The sequence below is a fragment of the Periophthalmus magnuspinnatus genome, chromosome 2, assembly GCF_009829125.3.
Source record: "Periophthalmus magnuspinnatus isolate fPerMag1 chromosome 2, fPerMag1.2.pri, whole genome shotgun sequence".
Taxonomy (NCBI): Eukaryota; Metazoa; Chordata; class Actinopteri; order Gobiiformes; family Gobiidae; genus Periophthalmus; species Periophthalmus magnuspinnatus.
In genome coordinates, this window is record NC_047127.1 from 10,429,991 (window position 1) to 10,445,559 (window position 15,569).

General features: G+C 40.5%; 1 protein-coding gene across 1 annotated transcript; it reads left to right on the forward strand.

Moving 5' to 3' along the window:
* Positions 1–11,332: 11,332 nt before the first annotated feature.
* On the forward strand, positions 11,333–14,453 carry LOC117384142 (transcriptional regulatory protein AlgP-like). Its single transcript, XM_055226217.1, has 8 exons — positions 11,333–11,552; positions 11,615–11,681; positions 11,807–11,922; positions 11,987–12,085; positions 12,692–12,876; positions 12,942–12,999; positions 13,545–13,607; positions 13,850–14,453. The coding sequence occupies exons 1-8, from the start codon at positions 11,403–11,405 to the stop codon at positions 14,282–14,284; spliced, it is 1,173 nt and encodes a 390-aa protein (XP_055082192.1). The 5' UTR covers positions 11,333–11,402; the 3' UTR covers positions 14,285–14,453.
* The last annotated feature ends 1,116 nt before the right edge of the window (positions 14,454–15,569 follow it).

Sequence of the window (15,569 nt, forward strand, 5' to 3'; positions counted from 1 at the left end):
TTTCTATTGAAAAACCGTTGCTGAACCTCTTGAACTAATGCCTTTGAAAAGAGTAAATAATCTGCCTCCCTCGGATTATTTGAATGTTGTCCATTATCCGAGGTGGACGCTATTCTTTTACTGTCACCGATAATCACCGATGTTAGTGTCGGATAGAGGATTTAAATCCGCGGTGGCCACATTTCTCTCTGTAACTGCTGCAGCGAGCCTCGTCATTTCGGTCTTAAAATGTTCATATTAACCTGCTCTATATGATCCTGGTATTTTTATTTCGCTATTGTGTCCGTACATCAACATATGAACATTAATAACAGACGAATCAGGCACCATCTTTCCCTAAGGTCACTCCCGCTAGCGTTAGCAACAGGTTTGATCGACAGCATTGCTAAGTACTCGCTACCTGCTAAACCAGCGGTGCGGGCAGGAAACGGTGTTACCTTTAACCCCCTCGCTCCAGATTGGTTCTTTGGTTGCTATGATACTCACGGTCAGAAATTCCAGACTGGGTTGTGGTCTTCGGTGGTCTTACGGACAGAGACAGACCAGGTTGCGTCACGTTGGGGGTCCCACAGTTGTCAGGCCTGCGTCTCCTTGACATTCCTCCATAAATCTCTTGTCTCACACCTACACGAAACGCTTAGATTTATTTACTCGAAGTTGCGACGAGAGCTACAAGATTTATCACAACTGAATCGAAATTGCAGTTTGAACGGACACAGTATGTCTCTGTAGGAGTCTGGATCCGCGGAGTGTTGTGCAGTGAGAGAAGTCAGTTAGTGTAGTGTAGAAAATGACTCACTCTAAGGAACAGAACAGTGAACTGGAACTAAGGAAGTGACTCAGCTCTAACACACTTTATGAAATCAGAGACAGCACAATCAATATGACAGTGAAACGTATTTGAAGAATATATTATGTAACCTTTTTGGTGGGGCCTGTCACGATAAAAACTATATTGGCTTATAGGTGGTGGATACTACATGTAAACAAGTACTTTTTCTTTGTCCCAGTGGGAAAATTTTGGTAATTTTTCAGTACTATGATGAAGAAAACGATAATGAACTTGATGAACTTCTATGACTCATTATACATGCAAAGTTACTACCGCATTTTCCGGAGTATGAGTCATACTGGAGTATAAGTTGCACTGGAGTATAAGTTGTACCGGAGTATAAGTTGTACCGGAGTATAAGTCCCATCTGAGTATAAGTCGCACTGGAGTATAAGTCATACCGGAGTATAAGTCATACATAAGTCGTTCCGGAGTATAAGTCGTACTGGAGTATAAATTGCACTGGAGTATAAGTTCCACTGGAGTATAAGTCATACCGGAGTATAAGTCGCACCTGAGTATAAGTCGCACTGGAGTATAAGTCATACCGGAGTATAAGTCATACATAAGTCGTTCCGGAGTATAAGTCGCACCTGAGTATAAGTCGCACTGGAGTATAAGTCGTACTGGAGTATTAGTCGTACTGGAGTATAAGTCACACCAGCCAAAAAATGCATAATAATGAAAAAAGCTGTGGATAAACCTGCACAGTACATCGCTTTGCAAGTCAACCCTGACCAAATGATGATGTCTGGAAACAAAGTAGATCCTTGTGCCGTCTGCTCACTCCACAGCATTGGAAAAATCAGTAGCGCCCAAAACAAGCAACACTCCAAACGTCTACGTGGGCTGCTCAAAAAACACCTGGAGATCACCCCTGAGAGGATTTATATAAATTTTGTCTATAAGGATGCAGCCGACGTGCCCTGGAACAACACCACCTTTGGATAAGCTAAGAATAAAGACAGAAAATATCATTCCACTTTTGTTTTTGAAGCCTACAACAAATTAAATTGCAGTAATTAAGTTTAGGGATACGAAATTGGCGCTAGAAAAGTACCTAAAAAATGTTTGGGTACAGGGTCTATTTTGTCACGTCAAGTCACAAGGTTCAAGAGAAAAGTGGCAAGTAAAAGATGTACCAGACTGTAAATACACACTGGCGGACAGGTGTTGTGGGGCGCTCGCTAACTCATATTCTTCTGTCTGGTAACTCTAGTATCCTCCCCAATCACCAGCGCAACCCGAGGACCCGCGCCCAGCCTCCGAGACACAACACCCCCCACCACCACCCCCCTCCCTCCCATGACTGTAACATGTGCTCATGGATTTTCACACGTACAAACACCCGCCGGATCTACTTTCATCTCCCCATCTGGCCCAGTCATTATCAAGCAGGGTAGAATGGACGGCAATGTGAAATATTGTCTTCTGCATTTGACCCATTCTCCAGTGAGCTCGGCCTGCTCAGGAGGGCCTAGCTGGAGGATTTAGCCTAGCCTGCTGTAAGTTGGAGGGTACCTTGCTGTGAGTAGGGATGCACCAATCCAGTCTTTTCTCTTTCGATACCGATACCAGCATCTTTGGCTAGAACAGAAACTGGAAATAGCTGTTAATTTATTTCCTATAAACACAAACAGCCTGTGGTATGTTCTGTAACTGATGTTTATCATGTGACGTAATTACAGATCAACTTTGTAAAGATATAAGTTCAATATTATGAGATGTTTTGGCCAATAAATGGTCTGATTACAGTTGTCCCTCGGTTCACCTTTCGCTGTTTCGCTGATTTTTTGTGTGTAATTTTGCAGCTTTTTACAGCGTATGAACGTGCATTGCGTTCTGCGTCCTGATTGGCGGAGGGACTGATCGCAGTGTGACTCTGAAGTGCTGTATGTTTGCAAGTTTTCTCTCCAACAAAACCCACAGTCGATGAAACGTTCTGCACCGACAAAGGCGCCTACGAAGGTTTGAACTTTGAGAGTGTTTAAACAAGACAGAAATGTGAGAGAAAAGTGTATAAAGTTTAAAGTTTAAGACTGAGAGGTTTTACAGCTGCAAAACATATTTAATAATTGTAAAAATAATTGTAAAGCTGACTACTTTGCGGACTTTTTGCGGATTATTTTTGGAACGTAACCCCCACAATAAACGAAGGACCACTGTACACCAATTTATAGACCAAAAAAGGATATCGGGTATCTTAGAACCGGTTCACCAAAATTGGAAATATTGCCCATATCCAATACCAGTATCGTATCGGTGCATCTGGAGCTGTGAGGTTAACACTCAGCCACAGTGTTGGACATGTAAACTTGTGTATGTGTACTTTCTTTGTTCTTGTATTGCAGGTTTTTTCCATCATGAAAACCACAGTAGATGTAAATAGTATACACCAGCATGACGTGCATCAGATCAGATATACACATGGTGCCTGTGGCGGTGGAATAAGTACTCAGTTTTGTTACTTTAGTAAAAATGCAAATACAAATTAAGAAAAACTACTTTCTACTCATTAAAGTATTAAAATACCCGTTTAAAAATGTACTTTAAGAGTAAAATGTAAGTAAATACTTCACACAAGTATTGTTGATTTGTTAAAGTGTTAAATGCAGTGATATTGATTAAAAAAAAAAAAGAAAATAAAAGAAAAGATACAGATTTTGATAGACAGTAACAATGCAAATCAGTTTCTTAATTTTTCTTAGGAATTTTGTGTACTTATTTGTGTTTGCTCAGAGGCAAAGCTTGAACTCAAAAACTTTAGTCAGGATGTTTCCACGAACATGATGAAAAATAACCCCTCAAATCATATGAAAGATACTTTTTAAGATACTGCTCTCAAATGTAGTCAAGTAAAAGTAAGTACAGTACTTTACCACTTTTACAACAGACAACTATGTTATCATGAGACTTTAACTTTATCTAATTATCTCTGATTGTCATTTTAAATGTGACTATGTACTATGTACTATCTAAGTATGTACTAGGTAAGGCATGCCCAAACTGTGGCCTGGGGGCCTAATGCGGCCCTGAGACTAATTGTTCTTGGCCCTCAAGCTTCCAGGTGAATTGGCCCATATTACTTTAAACTGTACTTTTTACTGTACATTTCCGAAAATCTACTTTAACAAGCCTATATCAAATATTTAATGTGTCCCACTGAGGATGTAAGTATGATTAAAGGTCTAGTACTTGTAATAATAATACAGATTTGAAGTATTCACTGCACTAGCGACGAGTCTATGGCCCTCAATCGTCCCTCAGCTTTGTCTGTGTTTTTATGTATGGCCCTTAATGAGAAAGGTTTGGACACCCCTGTACTAGGTTCTATGTTCTAAGTATGTACTAAGTTCTATATACTGTGTAAGTGTGGCAGACACAGCAGACTTCTTTAAAGACCCACGTTCCCACACGTCCCTGCAGCATGATGAGCGCCATGTGCGGCTGTGGTGAGTTTGAGGCTGAGCCAAAGACACCGGAGAGGCTGTGGTGTCCCTGTGTTAGTCTCAGAGATTATTTACTAAGCTAATGAATAAGTGTAATGTCCCTGTGGTGCGCCCCATTTTGTCTCATGTGTCAAATACGACCAAATATATGACACGCACATATATATGAATTGTTCTTATTTGATATTGTTTCAAATGTTTGTACTTTTTGATCAAATATTTTAAAAAGGCTATAAGTAGGCTATATTTTGATGTTGGCGTGTTAGCACATGTGATTAGCGTGGTCAAAACAAATGGCGTTAATCATAAATGAACACAAATAAACGGCTGGATCTGTTTTGATATAAGATCGGCCGGGGGTTTAAGTGACGAGAGAACATATCAAGCGATTAAACTTGCACAAAAAATCCGTCAGAGCTCACGCGGACGAGCACAGATCACTCCGGGCTAATGTTTACGCGCGCAGTAGTGGAACACCATGTGCCCCCTGAGGAAACTCAACATCTGCAGCAAGCGATAATGTAAGGTCACGTGTGAGCGCTAAAACGAGTAATATTGGGCAAATATGTTCACCAAATTGCTACAGGACAACAGGCCGACTGTAACAGCTTGTATCTGTCACAATAAGAGCCATTTACACCCGCAAGCGACAATGAAGGGCCTTTAGCCTCCACTGAACCCATTGTTTGATCGTGTAGCTCTGTCTGAAACAAGGGCTTATGCAAACTCATTATGAAATACAATGTCTAGACTTACTGCTAGTTGCTTTTAAATAATGAATTTACATTTTTGAAACACGTCGAATTAAATAGGCCTGATTAAAATTGTCAAGCAATGCAACAAGACACTCACCCATCTTATTATTATTACTTTATTTCATGAAAAGCCGGTTGTGTTGTGCATCAGAGTAGAAATATACACGTCTAAATCATCAGGAGGATGGTCTGAAAACAAGCAAGTGTCGAAAAGCTGCAGCGATGTACTTTTGTTGAACTGTGTTGATCATTTTGGGGTTTTATACTTGACAGTTTGACACTTTTATACTTTTATTCTTGACAGGCTTCAGCAGCGTTGTGTAGTCTTTTTGGTACAAATGAAAAAAAAAATCCATTGCTCGCTAGTGTGATGTGCAGCCATCCATCGGAGGAGCTGACAGCTTCACGGATCTTTGTTGCGATGACGTTTACGGCACCGCCAGCTCCCCGTGGGCACCGCAGTTTTCTAACATGGAAATCAGCGGACCTTTTTCCTTTATTAAGTTGTTTTAGATGAATATTACGATTTGAAATGTGCAAATTATAACATAACGATCCACGGGTGTCGTTATAACTAGAGAGCGGATATATCGTCTTTGAAACTGTAGCGGTAAACGTCACTTTTGGTTTACTGCAAAATAAAAAAGGCAACTAAAAGGACTACTAACATGTTTATAATTGGTCTGGTGAAGGCGGATCGTAGGATAAGATAAGATTAATTGCGATCAAATTGAAATCGTAATTTGAATGTAATACAATTAGCATCATTTCCTCCACAAACAGCACAATCTCCAGGCTTATTCTGCATGAAAAAACTGCTAACCCTGTCGTTTAGATCTGTCCCTATGTGCCGGATGCCCTCCCTCTGTATCCATGAGGTCTTATCCTGCATAAAAACTGTTAACCCTGTAGTTTTTATCTGCACAAACATGTTTTGAAATGCAATTCTTGTGTCAGTTTGTCAGATCATATTTCAGTATTTTTGACAGTTCTTCTCGGGGCGTGTTTAAAATATCAACTTTTAACCGAATCCTATCATTAAAACATAAATTGCACGTGTAATCGCAGTGCTCATCAGAGAAATGACAATTAGATATCTTCACAAATCGTTCAGCCGTAGTGTACGAACTTTAAAAACGTGGAGGAGTCTGCTTACCACGTGAGACAGGCTATACGTTCAGGGTTACGCAAATGTGAATTATAAAACACAATTTCGGCGTTTCCAGCAGTGTTTTAAAAGTTTATAGAACAATCCTAGAAAGTTTCCACCTGAACTGCGCCCCCTAGTGTCACATCGTGCAGACTGTCACAGGAGATACTTAGACCGCGGAGGAATGCTCACTATGAGGAAGACGAGAAAAGGCTTCTTTAATTTGATTTTTATTGTAGAGTGATTTGTTAGCTGCAATGTAAAACCGCGCTAATGTTTTCCACTGGGTCCTGCCAAATCCATGTCAGAGAGATGGATGGTTCCACACAGTGTGCACCAGAGAGAGCCACCGCACCACGGATAAGGCTACTGCGGGTTACGAGCGTGGATTTATTTATGAGTCTTTTAGTTTAAATTTGTCTGTGCAGCTACTTGGACCAGCAAAACTTTGTAAATACAGCGTAAATTATATATATGTAAAAAAAAAAAACCCAAAAAAAACAACTGTTAACAATCACATATCAGCAGTGGTGGAAGGTAGCAAAGTACAAGTAGTAAAGTGCTGTACTTAAGTAGAATTTTTAGGTATCTGTACTTTACTTAAGTAGATTTTGCTGTGGATACTTTTTACTTTTACTTTACTATATTTGAGAGCAGTATCTGTACTTTACTCCACTACGTTGTTGAACAGGACATAGAAGTAAAAGTAGCTTTCATATCAATCAATCAATGTTTATTTATAGAGCACTTTACAACACTCAAGGTGACCAAAGTGCTTTCCAATAAAATCAAATTAAAACAAGTTAAAATCATACTAAAACAGTAAAATAGGACAATAAAATAGAATAAAGTACATTAATACAACAAATTATAAACAATGATAATGTGTCACAACATATGATCTGAGGGGTTATTTTTATCATATTCGTTGTAACATCCTGATTAAAGTTTTCGAGTTCAAGCTTTAGCTTTGAGCACAAAAAAAACAACAACGTATAATTTTTAAGAAAAATTAAGAAAATGATTTGTATTGTGACCAAAATATGAGTTTATTTTTTTTTCAATATGACTACGTTTAACCTTTTTTTCACCTTTTACTCTTAAAGTACATTTTTAAACACGTACTTAAATGCTTTTACTTAAGTAGATGTGTTCATGTGATACTTTACTTTAACTTGAGTAACATTTTACCTCTGTATCTGTACTTTTACTTAAATAACTAAACTGAGTACTTCATCCACCACTGCGTATCACTCACTGCATAGAACAGCACTGTAGACTTTTAACTTTACATGATCATATGTAAAGTTTAGACTCACTTTCTCCAATATTTAAAGGTGAATTAAAAAAATTAAACTCATACTTCAGGTTTTTCATAGACACAGATGCGTTTTATGCCATACTGTGGAACATTATAGGCAAAGGTACAACATTTCCATGGAAATAAGCAGGAGGAACGTCACACTAGGGAATAAAGTTCAAGTTCACATTTATTTATTACAGATTACACGATACATAATAAAGAACAATAAAACACCAAGATATCCTGTCTATCTAGTATTAAATGCCAGGGGGGAAGAGCGCTGTTTACCCCTCACGAAGTCTGTAATGTGCATTTTTCATTAGGCAACATGTAGTGTAGGCCCACCGAGATGATTTGTACTCATGGGTGTTAATTTTGATGCTACACTTCTGCCTCTAGGCCAGTAAGAGTCAGGTTTGCGGAGATGCAAGCCTGTTCACAGTGAGGACACATGTTTTTCTATATTTTTGTGTGCTTGTTTTTGTGAAATCAGTACTGGGTTATAACAAAAGTTCCAGATCAATCAATATATTTTAATTTAAATTGCACATTAGAGGAGTTTGGCCAAATGCACGAGATGGTTGCTAGGTGACAGTTGTGTAGTTTGCTAGTGTGATGTCATGATTTCCAACCAGAAAGTAAAATTTGAAAGCTAAAAATACCCCAAAAAAAGTGGGAAAAAGGTGTGTAATTTGTAGTAAACTCTTAAATATAATGATCTTAACTGTGTTTTAGTAAAATGAGTGGTTTAATCTGTCATAGGCACCAGGAACAGAATCATTAGGTGTGTTCTGCCGCCCTCTTGTGGTTAAATGAGTGAAGTCAAGCGCAGTGTTGAGCTCCAGGTGTCTGTGATCAAGCTGTGATTGTGAGCACCTGTTTAAATCCAGGAAACAGGAGAAGCCACTGCTCCTCTGGGTTCTTCTCGGCTCCTCTTGGGTTCCTTCGTCTCAGCATGTCCAACAGCAGATTTATGGATCTTGTGCGCAATGACCTCAGCTTTATGCCTCTGGGTCGACAGTTACCCATAACTATTCCATCTCTGGACTCTGACAGACAGTTGGATTGTAAAAGCGAACGCCCCCGCCAACCTGTAGAGGTACAGGGACTCGACACCAATTCTGCTGTTAAATTTTAGATTTTGACTTAATATTTAAAACATTTCAGAGTCGAGATGAAGAAACCCAAGATCCAAACAACACATCTGACTTGAAGACTCTTCCTGTCAAACAAGGTAACAGCAGTAATGTCATATTGTCAACGATTTATGTTTTAAACTGATTCTGGAATTGCATTAAAGAGGGGGTATTATGTAGATTTTTTTCTTTTTAAGCTTTCTACCATGTTATGTCCCCTCATCAAAAACGTCTACAAAGAGGTTTTAGATGTCATCCACAGTGACCCTTTTTTAACCTTCCCTTAATGTTGTAGGCCGCTCCGATGATCCAGAGTCCATGTTAAATGGGAAAAATGGCCCCCAGATCGTCCCCGTCAATCAGGAGTTTATGCAGAGACTGAAGGAGAACGACCCGCAGACGCTGCAGGTGAACATCTCATTGCAGTGTTTTTTGTTTTTTTGAGTGCAACTGTTTTAGGAGGAGCTGAGAGCCGTGACCATTATGCTACCTTTTTCGTTTTGAAAATGCTCAAGTCACTGAAAAGTTTCATGTTAGTTTTGATCCAAAGTCTCCTCTTTGCTCTCTACTCTAAGTTACTCCCCCTTCTGAGCAGCATCCCAACACAATTTGTGTCCATACCAGTAATGTAACTGCTGCACATCATTGTGTGTAGTTTTGTATATTAAGAATTTTCATGTAGGAGCATGGGTGATGTAGGCTTGTGGGCGGAGCTTTGCACAGAATCTTGCAGCTAACTATGAGGGTTTGAATAGGGCGTGGGAGAGATCACTAAATTATGCAAATAGGCCTGTTTTTGAACAGGGAACGATGTTTATAAAATGATAGAAAGTTATAAAAAACGTTTAATCTCCTGGGTGGATCTTCCTTATGGTTGGCAGTATGATTCTATCCAAAGCTCCGTGCACAGCCAGTTTTCATAAATGTACAAAAGGATAATGCAAAACGATACACTACAACTTCACAAATCTGATGCAATGAGCAGTAAATTTCATTAGTGATAATAAAATGCCTTCTGTGTACCTTGTCCCTGCATTTTGATGGATTGTTTCGTCTGTCCTGTCTCAGTTGCTGCACTCTAAGGATGACCGGCAGCGGTCATTGACGGTGCTGGAGATGACCGCTCCCTCCCTGGACTCCTCGATAGACACAAAGGCTCTACTGGCCAAACTTTAATTAGAATGTTTGTAGGAAAATGCACTGTCAGGTATTGAGTCATAATAAACGTGTACACATGCTGAATATAGGGATAAAATCATTAAAATGATCATTTATTACACTTGGATGTCTTTGTTGAATTAAGTGTAGTTTTAAATGTCTTGTATTAAACCATATAACTAACCACATGTAAGAGGAATTGTTTGGATTGACAGTTTCACTGAAGATTGTGTTTGCAACGTTCTCGAGAGCAGAGGCCTGTAGCTCACAAACCGACTGGGGACATGATCGGCAATATGGCATCTTTAAAATAAGCCATTACAGATTATTCGAACATGCACAAATGTTTAATTTATGCAACCCTCAAAATAATTCACATTTCCAAATCATTGCAAATTTGAAGTAGACATTTCACATTTTATATTAAGTCTTGGTGGTGTGAAACTTGACTTTCTCCAAATGAACTGTTTTAGACCCCACCACAGCACTGAGACTGATCTTACCACGGTGACAAATGACATCGGCCTGAACACTGATGCAGGCAAAGTCTCAGTCTTGATCCTGTTGGATCTGAGTGCTGCCTTTGACACTGGATCATGGGATCCTCTTACAGAGACTAGGGGACTGGGTGGACATCTGTGGTATGGCACTAAACTGGTTCCAGTCCTAACTAGAAAACGGAGAGTTCATTGTTGAAATTGGAAAATGTATCTCTGATAAAATGTCCCTGACCTGTGGGGTGCCCCAGGGGTCAATTCTAGGACCCCTGTTGTTCAATCTCTACATGCTGCCATTAGGCCAGTTAATACGCAGCAATAATGTGTCTTACCACAACTATGCAGATGACACTCAGGTCTATGTCTCACTGCAGCAGGTGAATATGGACCAGTGGATTCACTCTGTCACTGCATCAACAGATCAGTGTGTGGATGCAAAACAACTTTCTCCAGCTAAACTCAGACAAGACTGAAGTCATCATCTTTGGCCCACAGAAACACAGAGAAAGTGTCAGCAGTCACCTCCAGTCTCTCTCTCTAAAACCTTCAAATCACGCTAGAAATAGTGCTAGGCCAAGTGACAGGTTTGTGAAGATGCAAGCCTGTTCACAGTGAGGACACATGTTTTTTTGTGTGTTTGTTTTTGTGAAATCAGTAGTGGGTTATAATAAAAGTTCTAGAAATCAATATATTTTAATTTAAATTGCACATTAGAGGAGTTTAGCCCAATGCACAAGATGGTTGCTAGGTGACAGTTGTGATGTCATGATTTCCAACCAGGAAGTAAAATGAGAGCTAAACATTTGCCAAAGTGGAAAAAAGTGTGCAATTTGTAGCAAAATCTTAAATAAAATAATCTTAACTGTGTTTTAGTAAAATGAGTGGTCTAATCTGTCATAGGCACCAGGAACAGAATCATTAGGTGTGTTCTGCTGTCCTCTTGTGGTTAAATGAGTGAAGTCAAGCACAGTGTTGACCTCCAGGTGTCTGTGATCAAGCTGTTATTGTGAGCACCTGTTTAAATCCAGGAGACAAGAGAAGCCACTGCTCCTCTGGGTTCTTCTTGGTTCCTCTTGGTTCCTCTTGGCTCCTCTTGGCTCCTCTTGGTTCCTCCATCTCAGCATGTCCACCAGCAGACCTCTGGATCTTCTGCACAACGACCGCAAAGGAATCTTTATACCTCTGGGTCGACAGTTACCCAGAACTCCTCCGTCTCAGGACTGTGTCAAGCAGTTGGATTTTAAAAGTGAACGCCCCCACCCACCTGCAGAGGTACAGGGACCAATTCTGTAGTTAAAGTTTAGATTTTAATTTGATATTTTAAAACATTTCAGAGTCAAGATGAAGAAAATGAAGATCCAAACAATACATTTGACTTCAAGACGCCTCCTGTCAAACAAGGTAACACTAGCACTATAAACAACTGTGATTAAATAAATGCAAGAGATCTACTGCATGATATTCCATGGAGACAAGCAGGTGGCAGACCACAAACAGAAAAGTGACATAGTGTCTTAATGCTGTAGGCTGCTCCAATGATCCAGAGTCCATGTTAAAGGGGATGAAGGGCTACCGGCTCACCCCCGCTGACCTGGAGTTTATGCAGAGGCTGACGGAGGAGAAGGAGCTGAAGAAACTGCAGGTGAACATCTCATTGCTGTGTTTTGTGTTGGTGTGGAAGTCTGACGGAGCGCAACTGTTTTTAGGAGGAGCTGAGAGCCGTGGAGAACCTCCTGAAGAGCGAACGCATGGCTCTGGAGCTGGCTCTGGCCTCCAAGGACAAAGCACAGGCTGAGTTCAAGCAGGTACAGCTAATGTTCATGGCCTTAGTAAACTCCAAACTATAAATGTTTCAGTGAAATTAGTAGTTTACCTGTCGTATGCATTTTAACCAACAAGCTAGCCTAGTTTTCTTTTTAATTTCACAGCCTGGAAGGACATGGGCAGCAGATATGACACATAATTTTGTAACTACCTAGCAACAATCATAATGTTAATGCCACTCCGAGGGGGGGGGGGGTGACTTTGCTCTCTACGCTAACTCCCCCTTCAGAGCGGCATCGCAACACTATGTCCATCCCACTAATGAAACTGCTGCACATCACATTGTCAAATTGTGTACAGTTTTGTATCATGTTTTTGTATATTTATGAATCGCTCAAAACTATGAGTCTCCTGGGTCCTTTTCAAGCCTTCCTTATGGTTGGCAGTACAATTCTATCCAAAGCTCGGCACACAAGCCTATATGTACAGCCATTTTTTCATAAATATACAAAACATTACACTACAACTTCACAAACCTGATGCAATGTGCAGTAGTTTTCATTAGCAATAATATGTCAGAAAAATGCCTTGTGTACACTGTCTCTGCATTTTCATGGATTTTTGTGTTTACCTGTCCCGGGTCTCAGTTGCCGCACTGTGAGGACATCCGGCAGTGGTCAATGGTGGTGCTGGAGGGGACCGCTCCCTCTCCGGACCTCTCCTCGTTGGACACCAAGGCTCTGCTGGCCCTGGTCACCGAGGAGAATGCCCAGAAGGTCCTGCAGGAGAAGAGGGTGGAGCTCAGACGGCTTGAGAAGATGGTGGAGAATAGGTATGGTTTCCACGCAGCTTTTCAGATGTTTACACCTGAGTAAACAACTTGTGGTGGTCTGTTAGGAAGAAGAATTTTGCCAAAGAAAGAGGGCAGCTGGAGAAACAAATAGCCATTGAACAGGTAAAGCTCCAGCATGCTCCTCCTACTGGTTTACAGACGGCATTACAACCACTATTGATCGTGGGATGCTATTACCGGTCATGTACTGAGGGGAGGCCTTTTGGGTTTATTATGAGCTGGTTTTAGTCACAGGATCTGGCAACCCAAAATGAGGAGCTTGTTCTGCTTCTGAAAAGCTTGAACCAAAACTGTAAATGTGTGAATAACTGGTGACACTTATAACTACACTTTAAAGCAACACTAACTTTCTGGAGGTGGCATGACACCTCCATGATTCCATGGAAATGGAAAGTTAAAACCATCCTTCAGAACGTTCTCCATGGAGCCGTTATATGACATACTGTGGAATATTATAGCCAAAAGAACATTTCCATGGAAACCAGCAGACGGAGGCTACCCTTCAGGCCAAATAAGAGTCAGGTTTGTGGAGATGCAGAGGTGGGAAAGTACCTAAAACGTTTGCATCATCATGAAATGTGTTTTTTTTTTTGTTGTTTTTTTTTATAAAAACTTGCATGTATCCTTCAATATTGCTCCTTTTTCAGTCCAAGGTTCTTGGCTTAATGAACAGGTTGGCTGAGCTCAAGTCTGCCCTGGCACAACAACAGGTGAGGCATTCTTTTATTTTGAGTGTCTTATTTTTATAAGGTACTTTTATGTAACTTTTCTGGTAGAGGGCAGGTCTTCTCCATTGCCTAGAAGAATGTTCCTCTGTATCATTAGGGGATACCAAGCCCAACTTATAAATAAAAACATAAAAATTTAGTATAATGTACTGTGAAATATTCCAGGAAAAACGGCAGAACTAGAAAAGTGCACCACCTTTTTATACGTTTGTTTTTTTTAACAGGAGGCCAAATCTTTAAAGACTGAAGTGGCTCCAAAAGTACAAGAGAAGGCTGCAGATGCACCGCGCCGTGGCAAAGCAAAACAAAAACCGGAAGCCACTAAAGATTCTAAAAACCTGAAGATAGTCAAACACAAGGCCCCTGAGCCTGCTGCCAGTGCAGAGATTAAACCTGATGCCCTGACTTGTGAAGTCTCCGGTCCAGCAGCATCTGACCAAGCTCCTTTACCTCCAAAGAGCAGAGTAAAGAGGGTAGCTGCTGCTGCTGATCCAGGGGACAAGGGCCAGAAGAGGGCGACACAACCACGGCCCCAACCTGTAATGGGCCCCACGGCAGCTCCCACTAACAGCCGGAGGAAGGGCCCACCCTCCGCCCCACCCTCAGAGGAGCAAGATCGTGGCTTACGCAGGTCCAAGAGAATCGCCTGTCGGAAGTGAAAGACCATGCTACAAACTTAAGAATGTTTATAGGAAAATGAGTTTGTCCCAATATTTATTGTGACATTGCAAAGTGTAATAAATTGATATTTTAAAGTCTTGTGTTGAATTTAAGTGTAGTTTTAAATGTTGTTTTTTTTTTTTATTATTATTATTAAACAATACAACTGATGACATGCATTTTTGTAACCGGACTTAAGAGGAAGTGTTCAGATTGACAGCTTCACTAAAGATTGTTTGCAACATTCTCGAGAGCAGTGGCCTGTCGCTCACAAAGCGACTGGGGGCGTTGCCAGATACACATACTAAAAAAAGCCAGGATTTCTCAGAACAAGAGATGACTTAAACATGTTTGTTGGCCTTACAGATACAAAAATGGCCATGAATCACAAAAATAGCGCAAGTTAAAATGTATTTTCAGTAGCAAATTTTCCCATAGAATTCATACGACCCTGCATCAATATAAAAACTCCCATATTTCCAAATAATCATAAAAATTTGGAGTTGACATTTACTTTATGTTATGACATATAAGGTCTCGGTGGGCTGCTCTGCTCTTTGCTAACTAGACTGTCTTTTCCCAGACTCTAAAAACCCTGTTCATTAACTTTGGCCTGCGTTCTAGACCACATGATGTTTTAATGACACACTAAACGCGCTGTGTACAAGCCAGCAGACTTTCTCTCACCCCATCTGTCTGTTCGGCTGCACCGGGACGTTTATAAGTGAAGTGGGAAAAGTGTCTTGCCCAAGGACACAACAGAAAACTGGATCGAACTGTGGACCTTGGGCCTCTTGGGTGAACACTACCCCCTGCTATTAGATTTAGAAAACCTATTCAAACAAAACTATTCCCACGTATGTCTTGTATATTCAGGAGAAATACTGTCACGGAGGAATGCATTTTTCTTTTTTTTTTTTTTTTTTTACTTTTTAAATCATGTTATACTGCTGTCCTCTTATCAAAACCAAACCTTAAGTTGCATTTTTGTTTCATTTACGCTTGCTTCATTAATCCTGCATTCCAAAGTTGTCTTCCCTGAGCACTCAAAAATGCCCTGTTTGCATATTGCCTGTTTAGTTGCGTCACAGGTAAAACTCCAGACCTCTCCTGTGCAGTTTGTAAGCACATAAACCGTAGTTGGACTCATTCTACACTCAAATTGTTTCCATCGCGTAGCATTCATGGGGGGTAAAGACTTCATCTGTTTACTTTACAATTGGTCTTTCCCGTTGCTGACAGCAGAGGGAGCTCCAATACCTAAATGCCTCATTGGAAACGGAG

Bases quoted from the DNA above. Each gene is read 5' to 3' on its own strand.
- LOC117384142 (XM_055226217.1), top strand. From the start codon at position 11,403: ATGTCCACCAGCAGACCTCTGGATCTTCTGCACAACGACCGCAAAGGA. The intron at 11,923-11,986 runs GTGAACATCTCA...AACTGTTTTTAG, and splicing joins AGGAGCTGAAGAAACTGCAG to GAGGAGCTGAGAGCCGTGGA. The intron at 13,608-13,849 runs GTGAGGCATTCT...TTTTTTTAACAG, and splicing joins CTGCCCTGGCACAACAACAG to GAGGCCAAATCTTTAAAGAC.